General features: G+C 38.5%; 1 protein-coding gene and 2 long non-coding RNA genes across 6 annotated transcripts in view; 1 reads left to right on the top strand and 2 right to left on the bottom strand.

Moving 5' to 3' along the window:
* Window positions 1–723: 723 nt before the first annotated feature.
* Window positions 724–15,156, top strand: part of tbc1d22a (TBC1 domain family, member 22a) — a 165,615-nt gene continuing 151,182 nt past the window's right edge. For all 4 annotated transcript variants that reach the window (XM_078942130.1, XM_078942131.1, XM_078942129.1 and 1 more), the window contains exons 1-4: window positions 724–945; window positions 1,381–1,437; window positions 12,534–12,717; window positions 12,880–13,126. In XM_078942130.1, coding sequence (XP_078798256.1) covers window positions 884–945; window positions 1,381–1,437; window positions 12,534–12,717; window positions 12,880–13,126 — 550 coding nt within the window. In that variant the 5' untranslated portion in view covers window positions 724–883. The remainder of the gene's footprint in view (window positions 946–1,380; window positions 1,438–12,533; window positions 12,718–12,879; window positions 13,127–15,156) is intronic.
* Window positions 8,609–9,716, bottom strand: LOC144989522 (uncharacterized). Its single transcript, XR_013653764.1, has 2 exons — window positions 9,577–9,716; window positions 8,609–9,084 (listed from the first exon to the last, which is right to left on the bottom strand). It is a non-coding gene; the product is annotated as an uncharacterized LOC144989522 (long non-coding RNA).
* LOC144989523 (uncharacterized) lies at window positions 10,470–11,466 on the bottom strand. The gene is made up of 3 exons (XR_013653765.1): window positions 11,276–11,466; window positions 10,694–10,750; window positions 10,470–10,545 (listed from the first exon to the last, which is right to left on the bottom strand). It is a non-coding gene; the product is annotated as an uncharacterized LOC144989523 (long non-coding RNA).

The raw sequence follows: 15,156 nt of genomic DNA, 5'->3' as shown, positions 1-15,156 counted from the left end.
TTCATTGTTTAATTAAAAAAGAAGAAAACAAACGCGGTCACGCACATTTCTGACAGAGTGAGATGTCTTCATTTTGGGAATGCTGTTTGTGCTTTGCTGCTTGTTATAATCCAGTTACGAAACGCAGCATCAGCAGACGAGACCATTTATTCGAAATTCTTAAAAACAACCTTTATAACTCTTTGTTTTTAGTTATTTATTCTTGCTTTCTGTCGTACATTTTTATATAACCTAGAGTTGAAATTGTCCATGATTCTGTGTTTTTATGTTTCAGAACATGCATATTCTTATTTTATTATTTAAATCGTCACATTTCTGTATGTGCAAACATAATAATAATAATAATAATAATAATAATAATAATAATAATAATAAAAAGGTTTGTTGGTGAAAGAGGAAGCTTTTATGAGACAAATTCTACAAACATTTCAGGGATTCTCCTTTTTATTTAAAAAAAGTTCATTAAAAGTCTGTTTTTCCTTGATGCTCAGGCGTCCAGAACGTGTAGTGATCTAACAGTAGCAATACTTTCAGCTACATTTTGTAATTTTATATGAAACAAAATGATTGCAATATGTTTTTCTGATTCTATAAATAGTGCTGGTCCTGATGCTAGTGACTGACAGACGGGAAATTCTGTCAATACAGCAAAGACCACGGATCAATCACGTCAACAGCTTCTGTAACAGATCTCACTTGTAATTGGTCCATCTGGTCTCAGCCAATCACGGCCGCGTTTACTTGCCTATCCGGCAGTATCAACATGGCAGCTTTCTGAGTTCAGGAGGGGATCTGGCGTAAATAAAGACCGATTAAACACTTCAGAGACAGCGACAGCGTTCGGGTTTCGAAGTTGGGGACTTTCTGGAGTGTGGGGGGGAAGATGTCGAGTGACGGAAATAAAAAACAGTTCTGGAAAAGAAACGCAGAGAAGCTTCCTGGCAGGTATGTGACGTGTTCCCAGGCTCTTCTGCTTAGCTGTGTGTGCAGCTAGTTTCACTCAGCTGACGCCGCATTCTTCAGCTTCCCTTGCAACTTTGTTTTCGTAATAATTTCTACCAACTCGGGGGAGTGCTGACTTTTTTTAGTATTCTAATTTTTAAGCTAAATAGCTATAAACAGAAAGTACACGTTGCTAATTTAGCCTAAAAAGCTATGCTAACATAGCTATGTATAGTACTAGTTGTAACTTGTGTGTTTTTGTAGCCGTTATTTGTTAGTTTAGTTCAAATAATAAATCGAATTTAAACTTCTTTCCTTAATATAAATCCTTTATTTGCAGTTTTCCCCGTGTTGGTTCCTCTTTTAGCAGTTGCTAACTAAGCTAACTTTGGCAGCCTGTCACAGATTTCTTCATTCATTTTCGGTGTTCCTCCTCAGCATCCAGCATGTGTACGGGGCGCAGCATCCACCCTTCGACCCACGACTCCATGCAAAGTAAGTTCAGTGTCTTTTGTTGCTCTAATTGAACGCCAACAGATTTTTTAAAGGAAAGTCTGCTGTTATCTAAACTTCTGAGCCACCATGTTTGATTTCATTCCAAAAAATTTGCTTATGTGATTTAGATCTCCGTGGCGCCAGGTGTGAATACCTAAAGGGCCTATCTCATGTAAAATGAACTTTTTGAGCTTTGAAGTTAATGTTAATTACTCACAAAGAAACCCCCAAAGCGGCATTTTGCTCTGTTCATGCATTTCGGAGTATTCCTCTAAAAACGTGAACACCAGCCCCTCCCAATCCAGCGAAAAAAAGTGAATTTTTCACATTGTGACATCACAAAGTGAGAACAGCCCCTTCCAGGAAGAGTCTGCACTGTCAGCTCCGCCCCAGGCTAACAAACACACTCACTTTCTCTGCGCAGTGATAGGCAAAAACGCTGTCATTTTAAATGCACAATGTGCACGTCCCTTTTTTGCAAAAGTTTGGATTTTGCTTGTTTCGTGGGCGAAACGCAGAGGCCGCTGCTAAGGCCGACTCTAGGTTGACGCCATGAAAATGGGCGCCACCCACAATGAGAGACAGGCGGAGCCTCAGAGTTCGAGTTGTCTTTCTTCTGGGAATGAAAATGAGCTGTGAAAATAACTAATATTTCATAATAAATGGTTCTTTAGTGTGCCAAAGGTAATATTTCATCATATATATGGACATAGTTTACTCTGAAAGGCTTAAGTAAAGTGTGATGTAGACCAACTCTGATAAAAAGTTGTGTTTTTGGTGTATATAAGCTGTTATTTAACGGGAGAGCATGTAAATAGAGAGACCTCAGGGAGGGGAGTTGGGTTCGGTTCGGGCCAACTAAAGCTGGGGGATATGACCAAAAAATAAATTCTCTGATTTTTCTCAAACTAAATTTGATTTTTGCTTCATTTTAATCATTTTTTTCCCTCTATACCTGTAATTTCTTTAACTGAAAGTAAAAAAATGCGGCAGGTGATTTATCAGTTGTTGCTATGTTAAGCATGGAGAAATTACGGTATGGGCATGGGAATACTGCTTTGTTTTTTTGTCTGTCCACATTCAAATGAATTCATTCAGTTATTTATTCAAACACGTCTTGCTTTCATCAGAGTGTCTCAGTTTCGGGCGTTGAAACAAAATGGTTGAACTCCCATTTTAGGTATCATCAGCCTTCAAACAGCAGCAGACATTACCGAAGCAGCTTCATTCAACTGAAGGAACTGTTCCTGTTTTGGTAACAAGCTCCTATTGGCTAGCTGCCATTTCAACGTCTGTCCCTAGCGAGAAACGGCTGACCTTAGTCCACACAACTGAAGCACAAGAAAGCAAAACAAATCCTGATTTTTGCCAGAAATAAATCTTCTTAAAGGGCAGATCATGCTATTCCTAGGCCTTGCAGAGTAAACTAAATCCATATACTGTATATGATGATTTATTACCTTTTGGCATATTAAAGATTGTATGAAATATGAGCAATGGTTGGTAAATTACTTCTAGTTAATTACTATTTAGTGGATACTTAGTTACATGATCAAAATTATAATTAAATTACTTAACCTATTAGAAAAAGTAATCCACTACTTTTTATTCACTTTATCTACTTTCATATATAAATTCTTAAGGGAAAAACAGCACAAACAAGATCCTCATATCTTCATTTAACATTATTTTAAAGCAATGACCTCATGGAAAGTATGAATCTGCTTCAAGACGTTCCCTGGTTTTATATTAGAATTCAGACAGCAATGTGAAAAATGACACAAAAATAAGTTACAACACGTGTGGTCTATGCCACTGCTCAAAGTGAGATGTGGAAAAAACGGTTCTGCCTTTATTCATATCTATCATGTCTGAAAAGAAGCCACTCTGTTAAAAACACAAAGAACTGTTTTATGCCTCCCTGTTCATTTTTGCTGACTTTAGGTTTTCCATTACAATGAGTTGCACCTGTACCTCGCTGCATCTGCCTTTAATGTAAAGTTCTGCACTGCTGGGAGTCAACTGTACGCCCCCCCCCCCTGCAGAATGCATTGAGCACTGACCCATATTGTCCACAGATGCCGTCACGTGCAGCTTTAGAGAGAGAAATAAAGTAAGAAAGGGTGAATTAATACAGAAAAGGAAGGGGTCGGCTCTTGTCTTTCACACTAAAGAGCCGACTTTAGAGTTGTTTCATCCTCAGCCGACACATCTATCTGTACTCGGGGTGGGTCTCTGCTCTGCTGCTCACCTGCTGCTCCTCTGGGATGAGAAGACTCCTTCAGCATCTCTTTGTGTCTCATCTTTGAGCCAGTTTGGAAAACAAAGTGACTGCAGTAATGAGGACATGTCTGTACTTTATCCGATCCCCAATTCTGGAAATAACTGGCGTGTATGCGCCAGTTATTTCTTTTTCTTTTTTAAATTAACTTCCGTTTCATTTAACAGAGAGAAAATGTCAGAGCCTGCAAAACCTAAGTAATGAAGTAATGAGGGTTCCTGTAGTCCAGTAATTATAATTCATTAGCAAAATTTGAACTGTAATTCGTTACGTTCCTCAGTTACTGACAAAATAAATTAAATGACAGTAATTTGTTACTTTGTAATCTGTTACCCTCAACAATGAATGAGTTATTTTTGTGAGCTAATTTTCTTATTCGGAAGTAATATGACTATATCTCTGAGGCGCCGCCTTTCGCTCCTTCTGGGTGCCGCCGATTTCCTGACGTTAATATAGAGCCGGCCTCGGCAGCGCGTCTGCATTTCGCCCACAAAAACCGAGAACATCTAAACTTTTGCAAAGGTGGATGTGCATATTGTGCATATGAAGTGAAAGTGCTTTGCTGAACACCGCCAGCTCTGCGGAGAAAGTGGGTGTTTGTTAGCCTGAGGACCCACTTGTTGTGGTGGGAGGTATCGTCGCTCAGGGAGCAGGGTTTGAGAGGAACACTCAGAGATGCGTGAATGGCTCAAAGTACTGCTTCTGAGTGTTTTTTTTTTTGAGGAATTATTATAATACACTTAAAAACTAAAAGAAAAGTTGATTTTACCTGATATAGGCCCTCTTTATTTCCTTGCACACCTGACATGTTTGCACACAATTTTGTATGCAATTTTGGACGTCTCTTTATTTCAGTTTGTACGTGTACACTTGTACATGTTGGACATACTAATATATTTGATATTATATTTCCTTATTTTCGTCTTGCACTGAAATGGTGATGCTTCAATTTCATTGTATAATGGACAATGACAATGAAAGCCTGTCTATATATCTATCTCTTTTAAACAACAACTTTGAATTCATCGCTGAAATCGAATTATCGCCCAGCCCTAGTGCCATTGGTCCCCTTCACACCTTCTAGGTGAATTCCTGATGGACCACTGCCACACTGCAGAAACTGTTTTGGAAAACGACACAGGTTTTATGAGATTGTCTAAAATACATCATAATCAGAAGGCCTCTAGGAATGCCTGGAAAATAGATCAAAAGATGATCAGAGTGGGTTTTTAATGAGGCTGTATTTGTGGAAAAAAAGCTCAACCTTCTTAATTTCCTTTAGTAAGTGGCTTACTGCAGGAATCTGGACGTTTGTTTTGGTGGTTCACAGCTCACAATAGTGAGACATCCTGGGTTGAGATGTGGCTGTTTGAAGAAGGGAGAACCGACTTTTTCCTGTGAGTCCAGCCAGTGGAATTCTGGGAACTTTTTGACTAGACTGTGTGGCGCTTCCTGTTCTGCAGCGTTAAGAGGAAGTGACTTGACCAGAAATTCCTGCTGTGGGATGTTTATCGCAGGCTGAGTGAAGACGATCTTTTGTCTTCTATTCATTTTGTTGTTGTTTGCATTGACTGTAGAAACAATGAACAAAGTGAGGTGTGACGTCACCAACAGAAAACGCCTTACCTCCGGCTCTCGCAAAAATCAGGCCAAAAACCGTCACCATTGTTTCCTGATACGACTGCCGCCATTTTGGAACCCGTGGACTGTGATTGATTTGAGTCAGGTTTTTAGGGGAGCTACAGTCGCCAATCATAAGTGAGCTTGTCTAAAGTCCACACCCCTTCCACCGAAAGCGGGCTCAGGAGAAGCTGTCAATCAAACGTTAGAAGTGGGGGCCAGCGGGCGCCACCTCCTTTTACTGAGTCATCTGATTGGTCAGTTTAAACCTCGAATAACTGGCAATAAAGAAAAATTATCTTTAAAAAAATTAGGATTAGAAAGAACATGTTAAGAAAAAAAGTATCAGAGTCAGATTCTGAGAAATTTAAATGACTTTTCTCAATAACAGTCCATGGGATTTTGGCGTCTTGGAACCTGCAGGTACTTCCTATTGGGGAACACAAGGGGAGAGTGGTTGACCTCTCCATTTTTTCTACAGTCAATGGTGACTTAAAAAGTTAATTTCTGTCTACAAAGATATACGTTCAATTTGACACCATTCTTTTTCTTTATTTTAGAAAAAAGTTTTTTCCCAATTTGATATTTCGCATCTGTTGGAATTATTCAAAAATTGGCAGAATTTTCTGTATTCTTTTTATTTTTTCTCCCTTTTTTTAAATTGTAGTTGCAGTTAAAAATGACTTTTGAAGTAAGAAGGCAATATCTTTAAAAAAAAAATAACATGGCTAAGTTAGGGTTGTCGCGATGTTATTTTCTGTCTTTATTTTGAATACTTTCACATAAAAACACTTATAAATGGTTTTATGTTTTTGATTCTTTTGAAGTATAGAAGGAAAAACAAAGAGTAGTTTGAGCATATACAGCAGGTTTTCATCTTATTGTACTACAAGGCAGCGAAACAACGCATTCTATCAGTGGTCCTCCACCCCTGGGCCATGAACCGGTACCGGTCCGTACAATAGGTACCGGACTGCAGAGGGAAAAAAACAAGACCTTCATTTTTTCAGTTTTATGTATAACCTGATCCTGGAAAACTATTGGATTCTCTTTTCCACTAAATGTCAGACAGTCTTTGTTATGAGGGGCCGTATAAGACATTATTTATTCTGAACCATTCACATTCATACATTCTTGCTCTCACAGTCATATATACTCTCCTTCGCATACATATATTCTCTTACGCATCCATATATTCTCTCTCTCACATTCATACATTCTTGCTCTCACAGTCATATATACTCTCTTTCGCATACATATATTCTCACTTGCACATCCATATATTCTCTCTCTCGCATGCATATATATTACTTTACACATACATACATTCTCACTCTCATTGTCACTCTTAAAAAAGAATGTATGTATGTGAAAGACAAGTATATATGAACGTGTGAGGAAGAGTTTATATGTGTGTGTGAGAGAGGAGTATGCATGAAACGGAAGTGACTTTGGATGAAAAGGAAGGCACTTTGAATGAAAAGGAAGGCACTTTGCATGAAACGGAAGGCAGATGATTTCTCGTGCTCTGATTGGACGAGAGGCCGCCACCTCCCATTTTGAACAGACGCTAACACGAACCAATAAGAAGGCCATCGGAACCTTAAGAAATATTTTATCTTCACCTCAAGTGGTCACAAATCTGTCTGCATCTCTAGAGACACAAAGGAATGTCTCAAATACCAATAATGGTAATAGAAGTGCCACCGAAACAGAGAATCCGTATCCACCTTCTTCCTAGCCCCCATGAGCCTTTGCGTGAATTATGGGCGACACTTCCTGTAGACGCTGGAACACGCATTTACATTAAAACAAATTCCTCTTGTTTTCGATCCATAACTACATATAAATGTGGGAAAACCAGCTGTCATTTCTTAAAAAAGGCAACGGTGAGGTGGAGATGAAATATTTGTTAAGGTTCCGATGGCTTCAGGACCCCCGTGGCTACTTCTTGCCGGTTCGTTTTTAAAAAAAAAAAAAACTTTATTAACAATATCTTGCACATACAAAATACCAAACACAAAACTCCACTGTGTGCAAAATACAATCTTCACGTTCGCCATGAGAATGAACAAAAAAAACATAATGATAACCATGTAAAACAGGTTATGCAAAAAGAAAACAAAAATAATAAGGCAAAGGAATCTGTTAAAGTTTCAGGAGAGACCATGTTTCAACTGTTCTGACAGCTTTTTTGTTAGTGGAAGATTTAATACTGTTCACATACAAAACCATTTCTTTCTGAAAAACATAAAACACGTTTTTTTTGTTGGCATATTTACACTTGTGTATAAAGTATTTAGCCATAATTATAAGTAAATTAACTACATATATTTTTTCTGCATTAAGTCTTTCTTGTGTAAAATATCCAAAAATAATATGCTCGTAAAATAATCTATAATCTTCACATGGATGAGTTCTTATAAAATGTATCACATCTTTCCAAAATAGTTGAGTGAAAGAGCAAAACCAAAAAAGATGAGGCACAGTTTCTGGTGAGGAATGACAGAATGAACAGTTTATGTCCAGATCTTTTTTAAACTTAGTAAAGAAATGTTTCACTGGATAAAATCTGTGAAGAATTTTGAAAGAAATTTCTCTGATTTTATTGGTGATGAAATACTTTTGTGGCAGGGTCCAAACCTTTTCCCACTGAATTCTACATCCAAAGCTGTTCCAGTATGAGATAACATACGGTTTTGTGGCAATCTCATTTTGAAACAGAGAACGGATACTTTGATTATTCCTGCTAGCTGAAAAACATACCTTTCCACACCACAAGTCTGTTAATTTGGGATTTCTTGCTGGTTCATGTTAGCGTCTGCACTGTAATCCCTAGCGAGTTGACTGAACTTTAAAATTATTGTGTAACAGATTACGCAACAGTTAAGTTATATTATTAAAACTTTTAAGTTAACATTTATTAAAATTCATATTGTCAGTTGGCTTACATTTGTATTATTTCATATAAAAAATATTAAGATTCCTCAACTTATAAAAGAGAGATTATTTACTTAAAGTTTTTAATATTTTCCAACTAAAAAACGCTTTAACTAACTATATTTTTATATTACTCAACTCATAAAATATGTAAAATTCACTCAAATGCTTTATAAATTCTTTAACTCATTAAATGTGTAGCATTGAAAATATTTAAAATTCTTCAGCTTAAAATGTATTCTAAACAGAGATAGAGATGATACTGCCCCACTACATTTTAAAGGCTAACATTGATAAAAACCAACAAACGTGAAGGCCACACAATAGTGATTGCATAATACACTTTTTTTAATTGCTCTTTAAAAAAAAGCACAAATATCAAGAGGATGAAGAAACAATAAGTGCAATAAAACTGCATTATAAGAGTGCCACACAACATATTGACAAAAAGAGTTGGTTTTGTATTGTACGGCAGAAAAAGCATATGATCACAACAAAACACATTAGTTACATAACACTTAAACCAACAAATAGTCCATTCTGGAAGACTCACTCAACGAAACATTCTTCAGCGTCAATAAATGTCCTTTCAGTGGTTTGCTGTCCTCAAGGCTCAAGACAGCATTCTGAATAAATATGAAGGCAAGTTCAAGTTTTTTGGGGTGCTGTAGGTCCAGAGCATAGATGTCCCGAAGAGTTAGAAGAGATTAGTCAGCCAGATGTGTGGGACCACTGACGGCAGCATCAGGAGCATCACCACGACAACTGAGAAGATACCCACAGCAGTGTCTGTGAGGTCTGGTATTCTGGAAAATACAAAACAAAAAACACAGATGAGTTCAGACCCTCAAAGATATTCATCACACTAATGTCCAAAACTGACATTCCTGCCATCTGTCAATGGGAATCTTTTCATGCTAACATTCTGTTAGCTTTTAATCAACTGGCTATGATGTTTTAAGGACCAACTCCAATTAAAATTGTGTTTTTAAAAAGTTCTTTAGCATTTTTCTGAAGGAGGACATTTATAAAATAATTTAAGACTAAAGCTTCATTTTTCTTTATTCAAATAATGATGGATCAGGAGCAGAAAAAGGTAAACGAAAATGTTCCCACTCCTTCCAATCAGGAGTCCCTGATGTTCGTCTCATCTTCCATCTCATTTTTAAAACCATTTAAAAATATCACTCAGTTTACAAACTACAAACAATTGCCCTATTTATTATGTCACTCAATAAAATCTCAATCAATATTAAAGGATTAGTGAAAACCATTGACAGGGAGTCGTTTGCACTTACTGTACAGGTCTTGAAGAAGTTGGAGGCATCTTCATGCAGATAAACAGGAAGTGCAAGGAGGACAAGTGCCCGTCTCATGTTCACGTCACGCTGGTCCTAAAAGAATAAAAAGAAATATCCATTACCTTTGAAGCAAATGCAGAGCAAACACTTCCATTATTTATTTAAGGAACTTTAAGAAATAATAAAATGATACCTTTTCTAGATGTCTATTTCTAGTGAGAGTACAATACAGTGTTTATGTCATGATCCACTTCAGGTCAAAGACCCAAAGTCATTTTTAAGGCAAGTTACACCTTGGCTTCTTACAGCTGTTATCCGTTTTTGAATTATGCACATTAGAAATTCACCTGGAGGTCATAAATCCTAACCAAGCTGGCCAGTTCCTGTCTGTTTTGGTGGACTTAGTCTCAGAAAAGGGCAGCTTTAAGTTACACAAACATGTAAAAACTGCACAATTTCCTCTGACTGCATCTACTCTACATAAATCCATTTCAGATCTTGACAGATGAGTTTTCATGGTTTCAAATGATGGAATGGTGCTAATGCAACATCATTTTATTATTGTAATATACTGTCATAAAGACATGACAATATTCCAAAGTGTCTCCACATACATGGCAGTGGAAACACTTTGGAATATTTGCTATGTAGTACTGCAGTATTATATGTAGTACTGCATAGTGCCAAAGTAACAGAACACAACTTGCACCTTCATTCCATTGTGCCACCTTCAGCCTGCAATCTAAATATGTTTAGTTCAAATGTAAATAATTTCAGCTCTATTTAGACCTTTGGCTAGTTAAAATGTGCATAAATGTTTCCATGCTGCCGTATAAATCTAATAATGGTAATAGTTCAGGATGAATATATTAAATAAGTATAAAACTCACCCACAGACACCTCTTTTCTGGTGAAATGGTGACTTTCTGGTGAACTTTCTGAAGTTCAGTTTCTGAAGTTCAGTATCTGAAAAAGTCCAAAAGAGATTTTTCAATGTTAAAAAATGTTTCAATTATATTCTGATCAAAAAACATTTATTGCACTACACAACCTATTGCATTTTTTGTTTTTTTAAAATAGCTCTAGACAAATAACTGATCAGGAGACAAGTTACCTGGCTGGCCTTGGCGTCTACCTGAGGTGAAACACTGAACACTCTGTAGTTCGGTACCTGAACACAACACGAGCACGTTGATTAATTTATTTTTACAAAAACCTTTTTTTATAACGGAGATCAGTGATTTATAAAAGCTTAAAGCTGCATTCAAAACCCAATGCTTCCATGTAGCAACCAGGCTTAAAACTGTTGGCGGTAGCTCCTCCCACACAACCGTTAGAGGCTTTGAGTGACATTTTTGGACAAATGTCCAGCAGCAAACTTTAGCCACAGACAGAGGCCTCCAACGCGAATTTCACACGCGGATCATGTTTAGTGTGATTGCAGCATAACAGATCATTTCTACCTCTGAAAAAAAAAAAAAACCTCATCACTGTCGTAACTTACGGGCAGAAATGCATTTTGGGTTTGGCTCGCCATACGTCTGCTAATATGACAAACTAATCATGTATGCATTGCCACATTAAGCTCTAAAACAATCGTAACACACATATGTTTAAACAACAGTAAACCACATTTACGGTAGTATAAGAGCATTCTTAAAGCATTCATTCAAAATAAACCATGAACGATACTTACCAAATTAAATCAGGGCTGAAGACAAGACGGCACCATCAGCGATGAGGCGGATGAAAAAAAAAAACCCGAGGTTGGGGCGTCTTGAAGCGGGACGAAATCGCAACGCTTTGCAGAAAAATAAAATGCTCGACTTTCAATTTCAAACGTCGCTTACTCGCATTCGGCAAATCCAACATGGCCACCTGAGCTAACGTAGAGAAAACGAAAGACCCTCCCACCAGTACGTGATGACGTCATGACGCTACTTCAGGGATCTTAAAATTTTTGAGTGCTAGATACAAATAAGCTTTAAAATATTTAGCACTGTTAAGTTAAATTTGAAAAAATCTTGATAGAGCTTAATACTTTATAGTTGAATCAACTACAAAATGACATTTAAGTTGTGTAACCTTAATAGTTATGAGTCAGTACAAGTGATAGGGTTTAGAGCAGAGGTGGGCACTGAGGGCCGCATTCCTGCATGTTTTCCAGCATACCCTGCTCTGGCATGTTCTAATTGGCTGGACACACCTGAACCAGGTAATCAGCCATGAGTAGGGCAAGATTATTGGCTGGACACACCTGAACCAGGTAATCAGCCATGAGTAGGGGAAGAGTATCTGGAAATCATGCAGACACACCGGCCCTCGAGGCCTGGAATTGCCCACCCCTGGTTTAGAGGGTGTTCAAAATGGGAGGTGGCGGCCTCTCGTCCAATCAGAGCACGAGAAATCATCTGCCTTCCGTTTCATGCAAAGTGCCTTCCTTTTCATTCAAAGTGCCTTCCTTTTCATCCAAAGTCACTTCCGTTTCATGCATACTCCTCTCTCACACACACATATAAACTCTTCCTCACACGTTCATATATACTTGTCTTTCACATACATACATTCTTTTTTAAGAGTGACAATGAGAGTGAGAATGTATGTATGTGTAAAGTAATATATATGCATGCGAGAGAGAGAATATATGAATGTGCAAGTGAGAATATATGTATGCGAAAGAGAGTATATATGACTGTGAGAGAAAGAATGTATGAATGTGAGAGAGAGAATATATGGATGCGTAAGAGAATATATGTATGCGAAAGAGAGTATATATGACTGTGAGAGCAAGAATGTATGAATGTGAATGGTTCAGAATAAATAATGTCTTATACGGCCCCTCATACTTTGTACTTTTTTGTGTGCTTTCTGTTTCACATATGCTCCAATCATCCACGCTTGCATTTTTGTTTATCTTTCTCGTTGCTCACGCTCACTCTTTGACCCTCTCTTAGCCTCATGAAAGTGGGCTCCAGGCCCCCTCCGGCCACACCAGGCAAGCCCAAAAAGGCCACCACCTTCCAGGAGTTTGAGAGCATCACCAGCGACGCCTGGGATGTCAAAGACGACGACGATGAGCTGCTGGCCATGGCCGCACAGAACCTAAACATTGAAGTTGTCATGGAGACGGCAAATAAGGTAGACCGTTTTTTTATTTAAATTAAATTAAATTTTAAGCTAGCACTTGGTTTGGAAACATTTTCCGTACTGAACTAAAATCCTTTGTTTTGTAAATAAAGCTTTACAAAAAACCCACATTTCTGAGCCACATGATTCCTCAGCCTTCTGTGAACTTCACAGGTGATTGAGAATCACAGCAAACAGCAGGAGAGGCAGAGGCAAGACGACACGGGAGAGCTGGATCAAAGAGAAGAGGAGGAGGACGACGAGGAGGCAGAAGAGGAGGAGGACGAGGGACCAGAGGTGTGCAGGGTGGACCTCGGAGATGCCATCAGCCCCGACGCGTCATTTGGCTCCCAGAGCAGCCCCGACACAGAGGGCCGCCTCGTCAAGTCCCACAGTGAAGCTCCCATTGGGTCACCGAGAGGTCAGTGAGGAGGCATTATGTATGCATTTCTATTCATGTTTCTGTTTATTATTTAAGTCTTAGTAGAAAGGGGGGAGCTGATGGAGTCTGCAGAGATGAGCTTCAAATGTTCTTTGATAGAATCTGCTGCTCGCATCCAAACAGATCTGTTTGTTCTGCAAAGGAATCCATTTAAAAACAACAACAAAAGATTTCTTTCTACTGAGGAGCAGCTTGAAGAGGAATATTCTACTCTGTCTCTGTTAGGTTCTTGGTAATTAATGTTTTGTAACCAAATGAAGAAAACAAAAGTTGTTTTGCAATCCATTAAAAAAAAGACCAAAAAACACTAATACATGGAAGAAAAAAACAAAGCTTAAAGGTGAAAAAACTACAAGTTCAAATCAAAGTAAAATGAAAGAATACACGAAAATACATACTAATAATAAAATAAATGTTTTAAATTGAAGAATAAATATAAAGTACCTTCTGGCCAACCTGCGGGGGCAACGTCAGCACCTGCCCTCCATTCCACTTCTTATTGCATCTTTGACACCTTCAGTCATGTGGCCCTGCCGCCCCACTGGAGACCCCATATTTTACCTGCAGCACATACACTGCACACCCACACCACGCTACATAGGTGGTGCACAGCACATACATGGGGGGGCCTCCTATGCGCTTGGCTGGGCGGTCTTCCTCGCTCGGGCTGCGTAAGTACCTTTGACGGGGGTGTTCTGGGGTCTGTAGAGTCTCCTCCCTCCCTCTCTCGGTCTGGCCGTTCGAGCTGGGGAGGATCTGAACCCCCTAATGAGTACATTGTAGACTTTGGCCGCATGCTTATATCTCCACCCCCCACTTGCACGTTCACACTCATTCTGCTTCCTGTCTGCTATATCCTTCGCTTCCAGTATGATCCATGTCAGTTAAAAATGCTCGTCTTAGTGTGAGTTTCGCTCTTGGATGTCATGTTTTTCTTTCCAGCTGATCTAACACAAATGTTGTGAAGGTCAAAACCATGACCTTCTGAAATTACAGCAGCTTGGCACTCGTATCCTCTCACGTCCTCACGCTCTTTCTTTTTCTCCTACCCCCCCCCCCTTTCCCCCCCACACTATTCCCTTTCTGTCTTCCCTCTGGGAAAAAAATTAAATAAAAAAAACAAATATATGTATATATACAGTAAACCCTTGTTTTTCGCGGGGGTTATATTCCAAAAAGAACCCGTGATAAGCAAAATCCGTGAAGTAGAAACCTTTTTTTTTAAACAATTATTACAGAATTAAATACTCTATTATACATTGAAAAGAAAGAACAAACCATTTTACAGGCTCAAGCATTTGTTTCACAAATAAAAGTACTTTAGAAACGTTTCTTTCAACAAATAACTTCTGTACTGTACTGTCAAATAACTTTAATCATCAATGTGAACACAAGGCTTCAAATTGCAGAGATTAGCCCCGCCCACCGCGACCCGAGTAATTGGATTAAACGGGAGAACATTTAAAATGATTATGAAAAAAATACAAAGTACATTCGGATAAATAGTGACTCCGGTGTATTTCACTGCTCTTCAGTCTGAGCCGCTGCATCCTGACTCCGATCTGCAGTGTTTTCTTCTTTTGAAGCCCGCGGTGCAGGTGTGTTTGTTTGGGAGAAGAACATAGTGATTGGCAGTTGTTGTCGCTCTTTTTCTATGGGTTTTAGAGAAACTCAAAATTGCAAGAGAATTTGCAGGTACGTGTTGTAAATTTGGCAAGCTGTTTTTTACGTATGTGTACATATTAAACTGCAGCGTTATTGACCCACAGGTAGAGAAGAAGCGGAGTGACTTTTTAGCCAATCAGAATGCAGAACACAATGCACGATGCAAATCCGTGAAGTAGCGAAACTGTGAAAAGTAAACCGCGTTATAGCGAGGGATTACTGTGTGTGTGTGTGTGTGTGTGTGTATGTATGTATATGTATATATATATATATATATACATATACACACACAGTTTGTAAAAAGAAAAAACAACAAACGTATAAAACACACTTATCTTACAGAA

Source organism: Oryzias latipes, chromosome 23, assembly GCF_053564925.1.
Source record: "Oryzias latipes strain Hd-rR chromosome 23, Olatipes_Hd-rR_3.1".
NCBI lineage: Eukaryota > Metazoa > Chordata > Actinopteri > Beloniformes > Adrianichthyidae > Oryzias > Oryzias latipes.
This window is presented reverse-complemented; position numbering and strand designations above follow the sequence as displayed.